The 15,116-nt window shown below is 46.5% G+C and overlaps 1 protein-coding gene across 2 annotated transcripts; it reads right to left on the bottom strand.

Moving 5' to 3' along the window:
* Window positions 1-1,146: 1,146 nt before the first annotated feature.
* LOC109869622 (uncharacterized) lies at window positions 1,147-12,607 on the bottom strand. 2 transcript variants are annotated; one of them, XM_020459884.2, is made up of 7 exons: window positions 10,929-12,607; window positions 10,205-10,278; window positions 8,972-9,206; window positions 6,448-8,546; window positions 5,427-5,642; window positions 4,238-4,362; window positions 1,147-3,906 (listed from the first exon to the last, which is right to left on the bottom strand). In XM_020459884.2, the coding sequence occupies exons 1-6, from the start codon at window positions 11,263-11,265 to the stop codon at window positions 4,261-4,263; spliced, it is 3,063 nt and encodes a 1,020-aa protein (XP_020315473.1). In that variant the 5' UTR covers window positions 11,266-12,607; the 3' UTR covers window positions 1,147-3,906; window positions 4,238-4,260. The 2 variants fall into 2 exon arrangements, with proteins under 2 accessions (XP_020315473.1, XP_031655380.1); XM_031799520.1 differs by lacking the exons at window positions 1,147-3,906; window positions 4,238-4,362 and having other exon boundaries at window positions 5,298-5,642; window positions 10,929-12,584.
* Window positions 12,608-15,116: the final 2,509 nt, after the last annotated feature.

Here is a 15,116-nt window from a genome sequence, read left to right as displayed (position 1 = left end):
TGGGTTGGTGTAAGTATGTTGTCTATTAGCTACGACCATATAACTGACACATACAACTATCCAAACCATTCAGACCTACAGGGGCCATTTAGAAGATTGTAGAAGATGCAGTCGGGGTCGGGTGAACTGCAGTGGGGTCGTGGAAAGTTTTTGAGAAAGATCATTTGGAAAAATTACATTTGATTGAGAAACTTTATTTATTTGTTTCTTTTAATTTTGATAAGAAATGAAAATGCAATGAATTGAAGGTTATTTGTTGATTTAGAAATATACATCTACTGATTTTAAGGTTGTGTCATTAGATTTGGGTGTGGTGGGGTAGGGTCGGGAGAAATTCTCGGGGGAAAAAATGGGGTCCCCGCTGAAAAAGTCACAACTGATTTACGGCTCTTTGCAATCCGTATTGCGGAAGTACAGCATTACAGCGTGATTGAAAAGTAAAGACAATCCCCGATTGGACCAACATATGCAGAGTTTACTATGACTGCAGTCTCCTCGAACGCGGGTTAGCGAGTGTTTACCGTGAATGCAGACTCCGCTAACATGGGTTAGCAAAGACTGCGTTCACGGTAAACGCGGCACATGTCGGCTCAATCGGAAATTACCTTTACATTTCTATTGAGCAACCTGTAATGCTTCAACAATACAGACTGAATTGAGCCCTTAGTCATTTTGAGGATGTACCCACATCACCACCGGCCAATTCTCACTACCTAGTATTGGCTGCCATCTTGTGGTATATTAAGTACTGTTTGGTAATGTCCTTGGTGTTACATGAGTCATGATTACATAAAGTATCTGAATACGTCTGTGACATTATGTTTTAATGAGAAGCCGATGCTGTCTATATGCTGTGTGGGCACTGTAAATGGATTAGCGACTGTCGCTGGTGAATTCCAGCCATTCTTTGCTCCTCCTAACTCTTTGGATTAGCAGAGGAAATACTGTATGGTCAGTAAGACCATGATGATGTGCCTAAAATAAGTAGAACACTCATAATACTATGTTTATCGTAGTGAATGCCTAAGGTTTTGAATATATATGTCCAAGCTGATGCATTTATCAAACATGCATTGCTCAAGAATTAATACAAAGAACAGAGAATCAAATATGTGAAAACTATTAGAATTTCAAACAAGAAAGGCAAACATTTTAAAGGCAACAATTTATTTCATATCATTCTTTTTATAGATAACCAAACGGAGAGCATCTGAATGATCTGACTTTTAAAATGAAATTCTGAACATATTCAATGTCTCCATAGTATGTGCACGCATTGCATTGAGTATGAAGGAGGTTCTTATATATAAAAAAAAGGCCAAACAGCCTAGTTTAAAAAAAAATCAGTATTGAGACAGTAATGTTGATTACACATTTTAGAGATTCACATTTAGACCTGACAGGTTTCCCTTTCATAGATAGATAGGCAGCATTGGAAAAGACAACGGGAGGAAACAGATCCTTACCCCCAACTAGCCAACTCATGGGCCCAATCCCAAATAGATCCCTAGACACTATGCACTTGTGGAGAACTGAGTGGATTTGACAGGTGTAAGCAATATGGTAATAACTTGTCCTTTTATCTGCTACAGGGAAGTTTCTCCATATTGCTTCTATCAATCAAATCCTCTCCAATCTCAACAAGTGCATAGGGTGTAGGGGTCCTTTAGTGATTGGGCCTATTCCCCCCTCCCAACCCCCTTTCCCAAACTGAAGGTGAGACTAGGGAACCCATACATAGACAAACACCAGTCAACTCATCTCTAAACACCAAAGACAGTAGAAGAAACCCAATATACCTCCTCGTTTTTAACAGACACTCCATCTCCACCCCTGTGAACTTTCAAGTTTTCAAATCTGGGCCTCGTCTACTCTCCGGCTACCCCTCCGTTACATCAATGTACTGAATCTTAGGTTTACAACAAAGCTATGGTACACTACATGACCAAAAGTATGTGGACACCTGCTCGTCGAACATCTCATTCCAAAATCGTGGGCATTAATATGGAGTTGGTCCTCCCTTTGCTGCTATAACAGCCTTCACTCTTCTGGGAAGGCTTTCCACTAGATGTTGGAACATTGCTGCATGGACTTGCTTCCATTCAGCCACAAGTGCATTAGTGAGATCGGGCACTGATGTTGGGCGATTAGGCCTGGCTCGCAGTCAGTGTTCTAAATCATCCCAAAGGTGTTCGATGGGGTTGAGGTCAGGTTTCTGTGCAGGCCAGTTTTTCCACACCAATCTCAACAAACCATTTCTGTAAGGACCTCGCTTTGTGCAAGGGGGCATTTTCATGCTGAAACAGGAAAGGGCCTTCCCCAAACTGTTGCCACAAAGTTGGAAGCACAGAATCGTCTATAATGTCATTGTATGCTGTAGTAACATTCCCTTCACTGGAACTAAGGGGCCTAGTGCGAACCATGACAAACAGCACCAGACCATTATTCCTCCACCAAAAAACTTTACAGTTGGCACTATGCATTCGGGCAGGAAGCATTCTCCTGGCATCCCCCAAACCCAGATTGGTCCGTCGGTGAAGCGTGACTCACCACCCGGGGCAGCAGGTAGCCTAGTGGTTAGAGCACTGGGCCAGTAAACTAAAGGTCGCTAGATATAATCCCCGAACTGACAAGGTAAATATTTGTCCTTCTGCCCCTGAACAAGGCAGTTAACTCACTGTTCCTAGGCCGTCATTGTAAATAAGAATATTTTCTCAACTGACTTGCCTAGTTAAATAAAAATAAAATCTCTAGAGAACGTGTTTCCACTGCTCCAGAGTCCAATGTCAGAAAACTTTACACCACTCCAGAAGACACTTGGCATTGCATATGGTGATCTTGGGCTTGTGTGCGGCTGCTCGGCCATGGAGACCCATTTCTTGAAGCTCCCGACGAACAGTTCTTGTGTTGACGTTGCTTCCAGAGGCAGTTTGGAACTTGGTACGGAGTGTTGCAACCGAGGACATACAATTTTTACGTGCTTCAGCGGTCACCTTCTGTGAGCTTGTGTGGCCTACTACTTCACGGATGAGCCATTGTTGCTCCTAGACAATTCCACTTCACAATAACTGCACTTACAGTTGACTGGGGCAGCTCTAGCAGGGCAGAAACTGACTTCTTGGAAAGATGGCATCCTATGACGGTGCCACGTTTAGCAAGATGGTGCCGACAGAGGGGGTCACCTCGCTTCTAGTCCTTACGAAACTATGCAGTATTTAGTTTTTTTATTGTTAGATTACTTGTTGATATTTCTGCATTGTCGGATCTAGAAGCACAAGCATTTCACTGCACCTGCAATAACATCTGCTAACCATGTGTATGTGACCAATAAAATTTGATTTGAAAGTCACTGAGCTCTTCAGTAAGGCCATTCTACTGCCAATATCTGTCTATGGAGATTGCATGGCTGTGTGCTCGATTTTATTTACCTGTCAGCAACGGGTGTGGCTGAAATAGCCAAATCCACTCATTTGAAGGGGTGTCCAAATACTTTTGGTGATATCGTGTATAAGTGCACTCAAAGATTCAGTCTATACATAGAAAAATAATGATAGAAATAACAATAGTGGTAATAATTATCATTGTCATAATATATTTCTGTCATTTCCATTCTACACATTTCTCATTTACATAAACTGTGACATCGTCAACCATTTAAATACAGTAACGCCACAGTTGCCCCACCCCCTGAGTGTAAAGTTCAAGTTGAAACCCCTGTAGCTACTGAAAACGCAAACAAGAATTTAAGTTTGGTTATTTAAATAACAATAATCAACGTCATAGTAATTACAGCTTTCCTAGGAGCCTTGTGCTTGGATGTGATGGACGCATTGCATGTACAAGCTTGCAGTTCAACAATGTGCTCTACTCTCTTCATCACGTCAGTCAATGTAGACAGCCTCAACCCTAAAAACACAAACAGGACAGTTAGGGAACTAGAGTTAGTCCGACAACGCACAAAGGACAGGAATTCAATCAGAAAAGGCAAACTTCACTGATAGGAGCAGTGCTGACATACTGTACACTTAAAGGACACAACAACCACCCAGTGGAACAGTTAAAAGCAACGGGTGGCCGTCATGTCACCTCTGACTTCAGAACATCAGCTGCCATTTTGTGTTAATTTCCCAACTTTTCTACATGTTGAGTCGACACCAACAGGTGAGCACTGAGCACTGCGTACTGAGCACGGCCGACGTTTGTTATGGTTTGTCTTGCCCTTAAGAGGGACACTCACCTCTCTCCCTCCCCAGTCAGCTCTCAGGATGCAGCAATACAGCTGCGACACTTATACAGCCTTTGGTCATGGGTCCGGATGTGGTTCTTCACATTCCTCATCCTGAAGAACGTCTTACTGCACAGCTACAAAACACAGAGAGGGGGATGTTCAATATCATATCAGTTCATAGTTACAGGCCAGGCAGGTGGGGGGGGGGGGGGTTCAATACCATATCAGTTCATAGTTACAGGCCAGGCAGGGGGGGGGGGGGGGGGGGGGGGGGTGTTCAATACCATACCAGTTCATAGTTACAGGCCAGGCAGGGGGGGGGGGGGGGGGGTGTTCAATACCACACCAGTTCATAGCTACAGGCCAGGCAGGGGGGGGGGGGGTTCAATACCATATCAGTTCATAGTTACAGGCCAGGCAGGGGGGGGGGGGGGGGGGGGTGTTCAATACCATACCAGTTCATAGTTACAGGCCAGGCGGGGGGGGGGGGGGGGGTGTTCAATACCATACCAGTTCATAGTTACAGGCCAGGCAGGGGGGGGGGGGGGGGGTGTTCAATACCACACCAGTTCATAGCTACAGGCCAGGCGGGGGGGGGGGGGGGTTCAATACCATATCAGTTCATAGTTACAGGCCAGGCAGGGGGGGGGGGGGGGGGTTCAATACCATACCAGTTCATAGTTACAGGCCAGGCGGGGGGGGGGGGGGGGTGTTCAATACCATATCAGTTCATAGCTACAGGCCAGGCGGGGGGGGTTCAATACCATATCAGTTCATAGTTACAGGCCAGCCAGGCAGGGGGGGGGGGGGTGTTCAATACCACACCAGTTCATAGTTACAGGCCAGGAAGGGGGGGGGGGGGGTGTTCAATACCATACCAGTTCATAGTTACAGGCCAGGTGGGGAGGAAGGGTGTTCAATACCATATCAGTTCATAGTTACAGGCCAGGCAGGGGGGGGGGGGGGGGGGGTGTTCAATACCATATCTGTTCATAGCTACAGGCCAGGCAGAGAGGGGGGGGGGGGGTGTTCAATACCGGCAGATAGGAAAGAGGTGAGGAATGAGGGGGCTAGGGGCAGGAGTTTAGGGAAGGGGTGGGGGTAGAAGCATGGGTGGGGGGGGTAGGAAAGGGGTGAGCGGGGTAGGGAGGGGTAGGAGAAAGACAGTAGTAGTTTGGTTTCCAGTTGCAGTACACACAGGGCAGGGCCAGTGCTTGCCCTCGATGTGCCTGATGCGGTGCATGAGGAGGCTGGTACAGTCCTTGTAGGAGGCCCGGCACTGCAGGCAGACGTGGGATGACTTGGCCTTGGGGGCCTGACTGCGAGGACTCCGCAGTTGCTTGAGCCGCGCACGGCAGAGCGAGTCCAACAGGGCGGGGCCTCGGCTAGGCAGGTGGAGGGGCTTAGCTTGCTTCTGTGGAGAGAGAGGGAGAAGAGTCCATTCTGTTAGACAACAAAACTTTAAAAAATGAACATTAAAATTCATTTTACAACAGAACACACATGGACTTCTTTAGATGTCTGTGCTCTTTTTTGCTGTACAAGCACCCAGTTACATGGTCATTACATATTGTATCTTGATGATATGTGTGCGTCGGCGGAGCAATCAATATGGAATGTTATCCAACTCAATTTAGTCTCCAAAAGTAGGAAGCATGTATCCTTAGCCCAGATCCGACATTTCCCAACATAATCTAAGAGAGCATTAAAGTAGTGTCAACATTTTTAACAGTGTAAAAGCAATGCTCCCGTTAGTTACCAAAGAAAACCAACAGTGTGACGGATGATTAGACCCCCTTTCCCCTCAGACCAGGATTGGTTCAGCCATTTGACCCCTGACTGAATCCTCAGTCTGATAAATGGTGTTATGGAAAGATAACTGTTAACTCCACCCACCCCTGACCTCCCCTCTACCACTCCTCTCCTAAAATCCTCAGGAGAACTGTGGAGGAAAGCATGGCTGCATATCAATAGTTTCAAACTGGCTTCATTTCCTTGCCTCCTTCCCTTGATCTGAACTGATTTCAGAGAATTGGCCAGGTGAGTCCTTCAGTAGACCTATGATATTTCTTTCTTCTACAGTACCTTGTGTTTTCTTGTTAGTGAAGTTGACAGAAATAAGATGAGGACTGAGAACAGCAGCAGCCCACTTGAAACTCGTCCCAAATAATAGGAGAGAATGTGCAAGGACAGTTATACTATGCATCCCTGGTGTGTACCTTTGGTATGTCCCGTGCTGTGTGTGCACCCTTTGACCCTTTGGCCCTAACCAGGTGGGGGGCCTTGTGTTGGTGAATGTTGACAGCCCTTGGTGGCCCCTGCCTCTTGGTTTGACTTTGGTTCACACTCTTCTCCTCTCGCTCCTTTTTCACCATGGGCAAAGTGGGGGGACCTCCTCTGGCCCTCAGGACCCTGTCCGGGCCCCCCCCGGGACCTAACCTCTCCCCCCTCGAGACAGATCGTGTTAGGCAGATATCCACACTCTCCTCCTCCCTCTTCACCCCCACCATGGGCCCTCCGGGTGGCCGGCAGAAGCTGAAGAGGAAGCCTGGATCTAGAAGCTTGACAGGGGGCTTGATCTGCCTCTTACCCAGCTCTGGGGAGGGCGACTCGGGGAAAGGCCCCACCACGGGTAGAGGGTCTGCTGGTTCCTCCTTGATGACCCTGTACAGAGGATGGCTATGGAGGGGAGGAGAGACATTGTCAGGGCTGAGGATGCTGCTGTTTTTCCTTCTGCTCAGAGCTCCAGGCACTCTCTCCGTGACCCGCCTTGCTCCCTGGTTGCACCCTGTCCTCCTACTCTTCTCTCTGGGCTTATGCTGGGCTCTCCCAGCCTCTTTCATGCCACTCCGCTCCGGCTTGGCTTTGGCCAACAGACGCCCGCTGTTGTAGCGGAGCACCCTGACAGTCTCCATGGTAACCTTGTTCCTGGGGTGGGCCCTGGGAGGGGGGATGTGTGTGTTTGGGCGTTGGCCATGTGAGGGGAGTTGCAGGGCTGAGATGGCGTAGTCGGCATGTTCCGGTTTGATCCTGAGAGCAGAGATGTTCCTCTTGGGATTTGGAACTCTGGCATTCCCAGAGCGGGGCGGGAGGTGCGGAGGGGGATGGCTGACTTCTTCACCCCTGACAGAACGCCTGAGATCCCTGCCGCCATAGGCCGGCCTGGACACGGGCTGCAGCAGGTCCGGTAATGCCACTTTACTGCGCATGCTCCTGTCGCTGGGTGGAAAAGGACGGGGCTGTCTGGATCTCTTCAGTCTCCTGTCCTCCATGCTGATTGGATACACAGGCTCCTTCTTTATGATCCTGTTCAAGAAGTGGGCATTGGCAGGGGTGCAGAGAGGGAGGGACAGGGGCAGCCCCCCGAACACCAGCCCCCCCAACCCCTGGGGGCGGGGTTTCCTCCGCTTAGTCAGCGAATAATTATTGACTTTCAGCTTCCGGAGCCGTTTCTTCTGCCTCCAGCCAATCAGATCCTCCGGTCTGGGGAGGAGGGACGTCCTCTGTAACCCGAGCACGCTCATCAGCCGGTACTTCTCCAGCGCTCTGAAATTATCTTTCTCATCTTCCTCCTCCACCCTCACTATGTTGGCCTCAGAGCAAGTCCTCTGTCTGGAGGAGGTGGAGGCAGGACAGGGGACTGGGGGTGGCTTTCGGCCATGAGGAGGGCTCTCTGTCCTGGGCAGCATACTCTGGACCTCCTTGGCGGCCCTGGGAGTGGAGCGGAGGAGACGGGTACATGTGTGGGGCAAGGAGGAAGAGGGGACATTTCGGGAGCGGGGGTTGGAGGGGACATTTTTTGGGGGGGAAGAGGTTATTTTACAGGAGGGGGATTTGAAGTCCATGAGCTTCATCCTGTGCATGGGGCTGAGGGGGAGTCCGTTCCGCCCTGGAGGGTGGGCGCTGGGTCTGAGGGGGCGACGGGGCGACCGTCTGGTGGGGCTCTCCTCCCCCGACTCATCGGACTGATCCAGAATCAGTCTGAAGCCATCACCCAAACCCCTCAACACTCTTCCCCCAGCCACCCTCTCCCTGCCCTCTCCAGCCAATCCCTTCTTCCTGTCCTTCTGGTGGTGGCGGAGCTCCATGGGAGACCCATGGCACTGCGATGGGAAGCCCAGGGCAGAGTGCTCCGTGTTGGGGTAGCGGGAGGTGTGATCCGCCTGCTCCCTCTGGAGGGCCGTGCAGGCCTCCACGGCAGGCCACATGCCCAGATGACGGGCCATAGTGCTGACCTCTGACAGGTCCTCCTCAGACACACACAGAGTAGAGGAGTAGGAGAAGTCCAGCAGAGATACCAGGCTAGACTCACTGAAACCTACAGGGCAGGGAGAGGGAGGTGATTAGACAGGAAGTGAAAGCTAAAAAGTTGAGAGATTGAATTTTTATCTGAGAGAGTGAGAAAGAGAGCGGGAAAGAAAGAGAGAGAGCGAGAAAAATAGATTAAATTGAGAGAATAAATATAGGCACAAACATCAGCCCTAGCCCCAAAAACAGATGCTGAGAAGATCAGAGAGATAATGAAACTGTGGAGGGAGAGGCCCAACATGGAGTGGAAAAGTGGAAAAGAAAGTGAGGTAGAAAGTGGTGTGGAGTTCATTTCAGAGGAGTAGTCGTCATGTCCCTGCCAAAACAACATGAACATTCTCAAAATGAGAGAGCAGAGCAGATAGAAGATAAAGAAACAGATGGATAAAGAAACAACCCCGTTCAGAGAGGCGTGTGTGTGTGACCGTTTCATACCTGTGAGATCAATGTCAGACCTGGCGCTAGGGGCGGAGTCCATCTCAGTGAATACTTCCTGGAAGTACTCGCTCACTGCCACCAGCACTGCCTTGTGGGCAGAGTAAGAGCGTCCGTCTGTCCTCAGAGTGATGTCACAGAACAGTCCAGCCTCTCGCTGGCTCCTCAGCTTATTCAACACGTCACGGCTGTGTGACATCATTGTCTGAGAGAGACGGCTCTCGCCCACACCCTTCTGTTGGAGAGAGTTAGCATGAGCGAGAGGAGGAAAAGAGACACCAATAATTGTGAGAACGCGATTGAAGAAAAGAGAACGTGAGAGACAGAAGTATGAAATGATTGAACATGTGAGTGAGAGAACATCACAATTCAGTATCAGTGCTGTCATGAGAATGTAAGTGGAGTTGAGCAGTCGGAAATTCCGCTCATCGCTCCAGCACTCCACATCCTTTCCAACCGCTCCTCGCTCACAGGAAAAATAAATGCCGCTCCGAATTCACTCCATTCATTCAAATCACAATGTAACCAACACCCATCTATTTCTGTGACTACCTGGACCTACCATTTGGTATTGAAACCAAACCATATGATTTCAATTAAAATGATTTGAATAATGATGAAAAGGTGAATGTAAGAAGCGCTCATCATTTCAAATAGGCCATATGTCATGTTAAACAGCATATAAACACTGTAAATAGGTCAGGAGCCAGACAGGGAGCCTAAGAAGGAACGGAAATGAATTATTTAGGCAATATTATTTCAATGCTATAGCCTACAATGAAATACCTTGTGAGGCTGGGAGCTACATAAAGCGCTCAGCATTTAAACAACATTGTATTAAATCATTATAGTCTGTAAATTGCTCATATAGGCTGTGACTTACTTAGAATTAAATAGAAAAAGTGCTCTTGGTTCTCATCTTTGTTACCTTGATTTGGCACCTGTGCGTTTTATCAGTTTCTTTATGGAAATATTTAGCCAACTCCACGACAGCAGCTAAAGCAAGGGGCTAAAGCAGCACACAAGTAGATTACAAATGCATGCTGGGCCAGGCATGCCCTGAGCTCATGAAGTGAGCGCTACTGGAGCGAAATTGTAACAGCGACGTTCCAGTCTTTGGGAATCTCGCTCCACGCTCCAGTCAAATTGAGCAGGCTCCGCTCCAGCTCCGCTCCAGCTCCGCTCCCATACTCTGGTGATGATCACCTGATGTTCTACTATTCCATCTCTTACCTCAAGTCTCTTGTTCCTCTGCTCAAGGCACTCTGGACATCCCAGGACAAAGTCTCGGATCTGAAAATACATCCCTGAGGATGAATCAATAATGTATGTTATTTCAATGATCATCATATCCAATATTTTATTCACAAAACAAACCATATTACACAAGCAGTGTTTGACCACCAAAAGGGTCCTAATGTTTTTGAACAGCAAAACAAGACATTCTTAAATGTAGTTCAACATTATCTTTCTGACTAAAAGTAGCCTTGGGGTTAAGAGTGTTGGGCCAGTAACCAAAAGGTCCCTGATTTGAATCTCCAAGCAGAATAGTTGGGGGAAAATCTGTTGACATGGCCTTGAGCAAGGCACTTACTCCTAATTGCGCCTGAAAATCACCCTGGATAAGAGCATCTGCTAAATGCCTCAAAATGTAAATGACAAATGGCCATTATAATAACACCTCTGTCTAAAGCCTGCACTTGTGATGAGAATAGAGAAATGCATTGTTTACACTAGATTATACAGAAGCAACATAGGGGAAGTCAGCCACAATAGAGAGAGAGCTTTAGATGTGTTTAAATTACAGCCTATACCAAGCCTCACAATAACATTATACTGACATATTTTGGTCTATAGGCCAGTTTGAGGAACATCCCAAGTGGTTTTTATCATTGTCCTGTGTATCAATGCCACGGAAGATCGATAATAACGAACCATCCCACGAGTCCACACTCACCCTCCCACCAGTAGTTCTCGGCCACAGATCTGTACGTGTCCTCCAGGGAGTGGTGGCGCGTGCCTGGCCGTCGCCGGTGGAAAGTGGCGATTGCCCCGAACCGTCGGTCCTCGTCAAGCACCTCCCGGTAATGGATGAAGCCTCTCTCCAACTTCTTACGGTACAGCAGTCCGTCAATCAATTCGAAGTTTGGCGAGCAACCCAAGGATTTACGCCCCGTCTGAGCACGGGCGGTGTCGGGCTCCCCCGCGAGCATCCGCACTCGGTCGGATAATTTGGATGGAGAAAATGTGTCATCATTCTCGTATTGTGTTTTATAGTTGCATTCGCCGGCCATTTTAGCCGGACTTCTTTTTTTGTATCTGCTGTAAGCTACTTTTTCCTTATTGTGTCTATCCCTCTTCCTCTCCGCCGTCCGAAAGCAAAAACAAAAGCTATGTCCCCTTGTACCGTTCTGGGGATTACGGCAGAGGGAGCCGTCTGTGCGTCACGGTTGCAAGTTTCCTCGACCCAAAAGTTGTCAAGTGTCAGGTGTTGTCAACTCCACGTGGATGCGGTGACAGCAGTGGACAGTAACAAAGGATTAAAGACGGGCCAGGAAAACATAGGATGAAATAGACCTATGAAACTTTCAAATGAACATATTGGCAACCTATTTGGAGAATCTATATATGTTGCATTCCATCGTGGTTAAAAACATTTACTGAGACAATGTGGCACGCTTAGCCACTATAATCAAAAAGTATCCAATAACAGTCTGCAGCACAATAACTATGTAGCTGATTTGTTTGAATAGGAGAAATGTCACCAGCATATTTCCATGAAGTCAGCATTTCTGGCGATCATCCATACATTCCTGGGTCATGATCATAACTCGAACAGAGCAGTCTCATCCAGAGTCAAAGTGGATATCCTACACAAACCTGGGTAATCCAACAGAGACTAAACGTGCACTTCCTTGATAAATCCAATATATTATATGATGACGATGGAGCCAATAAAAAAGTAAATACTATATTCCAGATTTTTACAATGTAGGTCTGGATAGACTATATTTCAGTGGCAAAGTTTATTTGAAAGAAAATGCATTTTGATTCTTCATTATCCCAAATGCCCATAATGAAGATGTTGGCTAATTACAATCGCGCCCACCCAATAACAAATGAGAAATATCGCATCAACCCCAGGAATAAACAAGTGATACAATGTAACCAGCTATTTATCTTCTTATTTCACATCACTGGGCGCGACAATGTATCATCGAAGTGCCAACAAGCGAAATCAACAGATGTATCCATCCTTTTCTGTTCACAATTGCAATTGTCGTGTAGCTAAATGACGACGACTCACTATTCCCCTGGTGTAACTTGTGATTTGTTTCGCTAACTCGGAAGCAACATGATGATGCAGCGATCTGTCCAGCATCGCGAGTTGGACGACCAATTCGTGAATCGAGGTGTTTCGCCGATCACCACAAATATAAAAAATGTCAAAATAATGTCTCTAAAATCAACACAAGACAAACGTATGTGCTATCCGACTCATTCCATATCTCTTCCCTTTACGCAAAACAAGTCAGATGATCAAATAATCCTTTTTAAACAAATGTTTTACTCATAACCTTCTGTTGGTTACCACATGACAACCTAACATCCTTCTAACCCTCACAGGATCTTCCCCCTCCTTCAGTCAATGCCTATTAGTAGACACTTTAAAGAGCCCCGACCATAGACAATGCGATTGGCCATTAGAACTGTCAGTCAGGGGGTGTTTTTCATGCATCAAGATAGGTTGTTGACGTCAGTATTGCCTCACTTAGTGCCCACCGTCAAATTGATTACTGAGAAATAGAATTGATACAATAATCAATTCCGCTACTTCTCTTATATCAACCAATGCCTCTGTAGGGAATTCATATTCATAGGCAAATGCTTAGATTAATCTTCTTTTGCATTCAGACCGAGAAATGCGATCAGAGGACAAAACGTCCAGGCAGTCTTCTGCAACATGCTATAAATATAAACATGTTTAGAAATGCACCCACAATGTTGGCATCTAAATTTATTCATGTGAATGCATAACGTGTTGTAGGCTGGATATGTGCCCCCAAACTGGAATGGCAGGAGTGGCAGTAATTGGTTGAATTTTATATTATTGAATGTAGAGCAGTCCCTTTCTTATAAGGATGATGGGTTTTACAATCAAATGAGTAACATGCTTCCAGTTGTATGTAGTTTAGGTAAGTCATTATCCATACTGACTGTTTGATGTAAGGCCAAAGTGAACCACCCAAGCCCTCAACCCTGCACCTGACTGTATAAACATAATCAACATCATCATCTTCATCCAAGGCATGACATGCAGCATGCAATAAAGTGATGGAGACAAAGTATACATCACTGCTCTGTCAGATTATGCCCTAAATGTACTTGTGTACATTCAACTGTGGTTGGAAAGACGATGGGATCTGTTCTAGTGGTAATTAAGGCTCTTACGGCTCTTAATTTCCCACAGGACACTGGTCTAGTGTTATGATGCTGCAAGGGGCAGTGCATTCGCACCTTTCTGCCTTATTATTGCTATTCAGATTTGTAAGTTGTCCCCTCACATATACAGTTGAAGTCGGAAGTTTACATAAAGTGGGGCAAAAAAGTATTTAGTCAGCCACCAATTGTGCAAGTTCTCCCACTTAAAAAGATGAGAGAGGCCTGTAATTTTCATCATAGGTACACTTCAACTATGACAGACAAAATGAGAAAAAAAATCCAGAAAATCACATTGTAGGATTTTTAATTAATTTATTTGCAAATTATGGTGGAAAATAAGTATTTGGTCACCAACAAACAAGCAAGATTTCTGGCTCTCACAGACCTGTAACTTCTTCTTTAAGAGGCTCCTCTGTCCTCCACTCGTTACCTGTATTAATGGCACCTGTTTGAACTTGTTATCGGTATAAAAGACACCTGTCCACAACCTCAAACAGTCACACTCCAAACTCCACTATGGCCAAGACCAAAGAGCTGTCAAAGGTCACCAGAAACAAAATTGTAGACCTGCACCAGGCTGGGAAGACTGAATCTGCAATAGGTAAGCAGCTTGGTTTGAAGAAATCAACTGTGGGAGCAATTATTAGGAAATGGAAGACATACAAGACCACTGATAATCTCCCTCGATCTGGGGCTCCACACAAGATCTCACCCCGTGGGGACAAAATGATCACAAGAACGGTGAGCAAAAATCCCAGAAATACACACGGGGGGGATCTAGTGAATGACCTGCAGAGAGCTGGGACCAAAGTAACAAAGCCTACCATCAGTAACACACTACGCCGCCAGGGACTCAAATCCTGCAGTGCCAGACGTGTCACCCTGCTTAAGCCAGTACATGTCCAGGCCCGTCTGAAGTTTGCTAGAGAGCATTTGAATGATCCAGAAGAAGATTGGGAGAATGTCATATGGTCAGATGAAACCAAAATATAACTTTTTGGTAAAAACTCAACTCGTCATGTTTGGAGGACAAAGAATGCTGAGTTGCATCCAAAGAACACCATACCTACTGTGAAGCATGGGGGTGAAAACCTCATGCTTTGGGGCTGTTTTTCTGCGAAGGGACCAGGACGACTGATCCGTGGTAAGGAAAGAATGACTGAGGCCATGTATCGTGAGATTTTGAGTGAAAACCTCCTTCCATCAGCAAGGGCATTGAAGATGAAACGTGACTGGGTCTTTCAGCATGACAATGATCCCAAACACACCGCCCGGGCAACAAAGGAGTGGCTTCGTAAGAAGCATTTCAAGGTCCTGAAGTGGCCTAGCCAGTCTCCAGATCTCAACCCCATAGAAAATCTTTGGAGGGAGTTGAAAGTCCGTGTTGCCCAGCAACAGCCCCAAAACATCACTGCTCTAGAGTAGATCTGCATGGAGGAATGGGCCAAAATACCAGAAACAGTGTGTGAAAACCTTGTGAAGACTTACAGAAAACGTTTGACATCTGTCATTGCCAACAAAGGGTATATAACAAAGTATTGAGAGAAACTTTTGTTATTGACCAAATACTTATTTTCAACCATCATTTGCAAATAAATTCATAAAAAATCCTACAATGTGATTTTCTGGATTTTTTTTCTCATTTTGTCTGTCATAGTTGAAGTGTACCTATGATGAAAATTACAGGCCTCTCTCATATTTT

The sequence above is a fragment of the Oncorhynchus kisutch genome, linkage group LG2, assembly GCF_002021735.2.
Source record: "Oncorhynchus kisutch isolate 150728-3 linkage group LG2, Okis_V2, whole genome shotgun sequence".
Classification (NCBI taxonomy): Eukaryota; Metazoa; Chordata; class Actinopteri; order Salmoniformes; family Salmonidae; genus Oncorhynchus; species Oncorhynchus kisutch.
The sequence above is the reverse complement of the archived record's forward strand: the minus strand, read 5'-3'. Positions and strand labels throughout refer to the sequence as shown.

Bases quoted from the DNA above. Each gene is read 5' to 3' on its own strand.
- LOC109869622 (XM_031799520.1), bottom strand. From the start codon at position 11,265: ATGGCCGGCGAATGCAACTATAAAACACAATACGAGAATGATGACACA. The intron at 9,207-10,204 runs GTAAGAGATGGA...TCTCTCCAACAG, and splicing joins AGAGGAACAAGAGACTTGAG to AAGGGTGTGGGCGAGAGCCG. The intron at 5,643-6,447 runs GTACACACCAGG...CTCTCTCCACAG, and splicing joins CAGCACGGGACATACCAAAG to AAGCAAGCTAAGCCCCTCCA.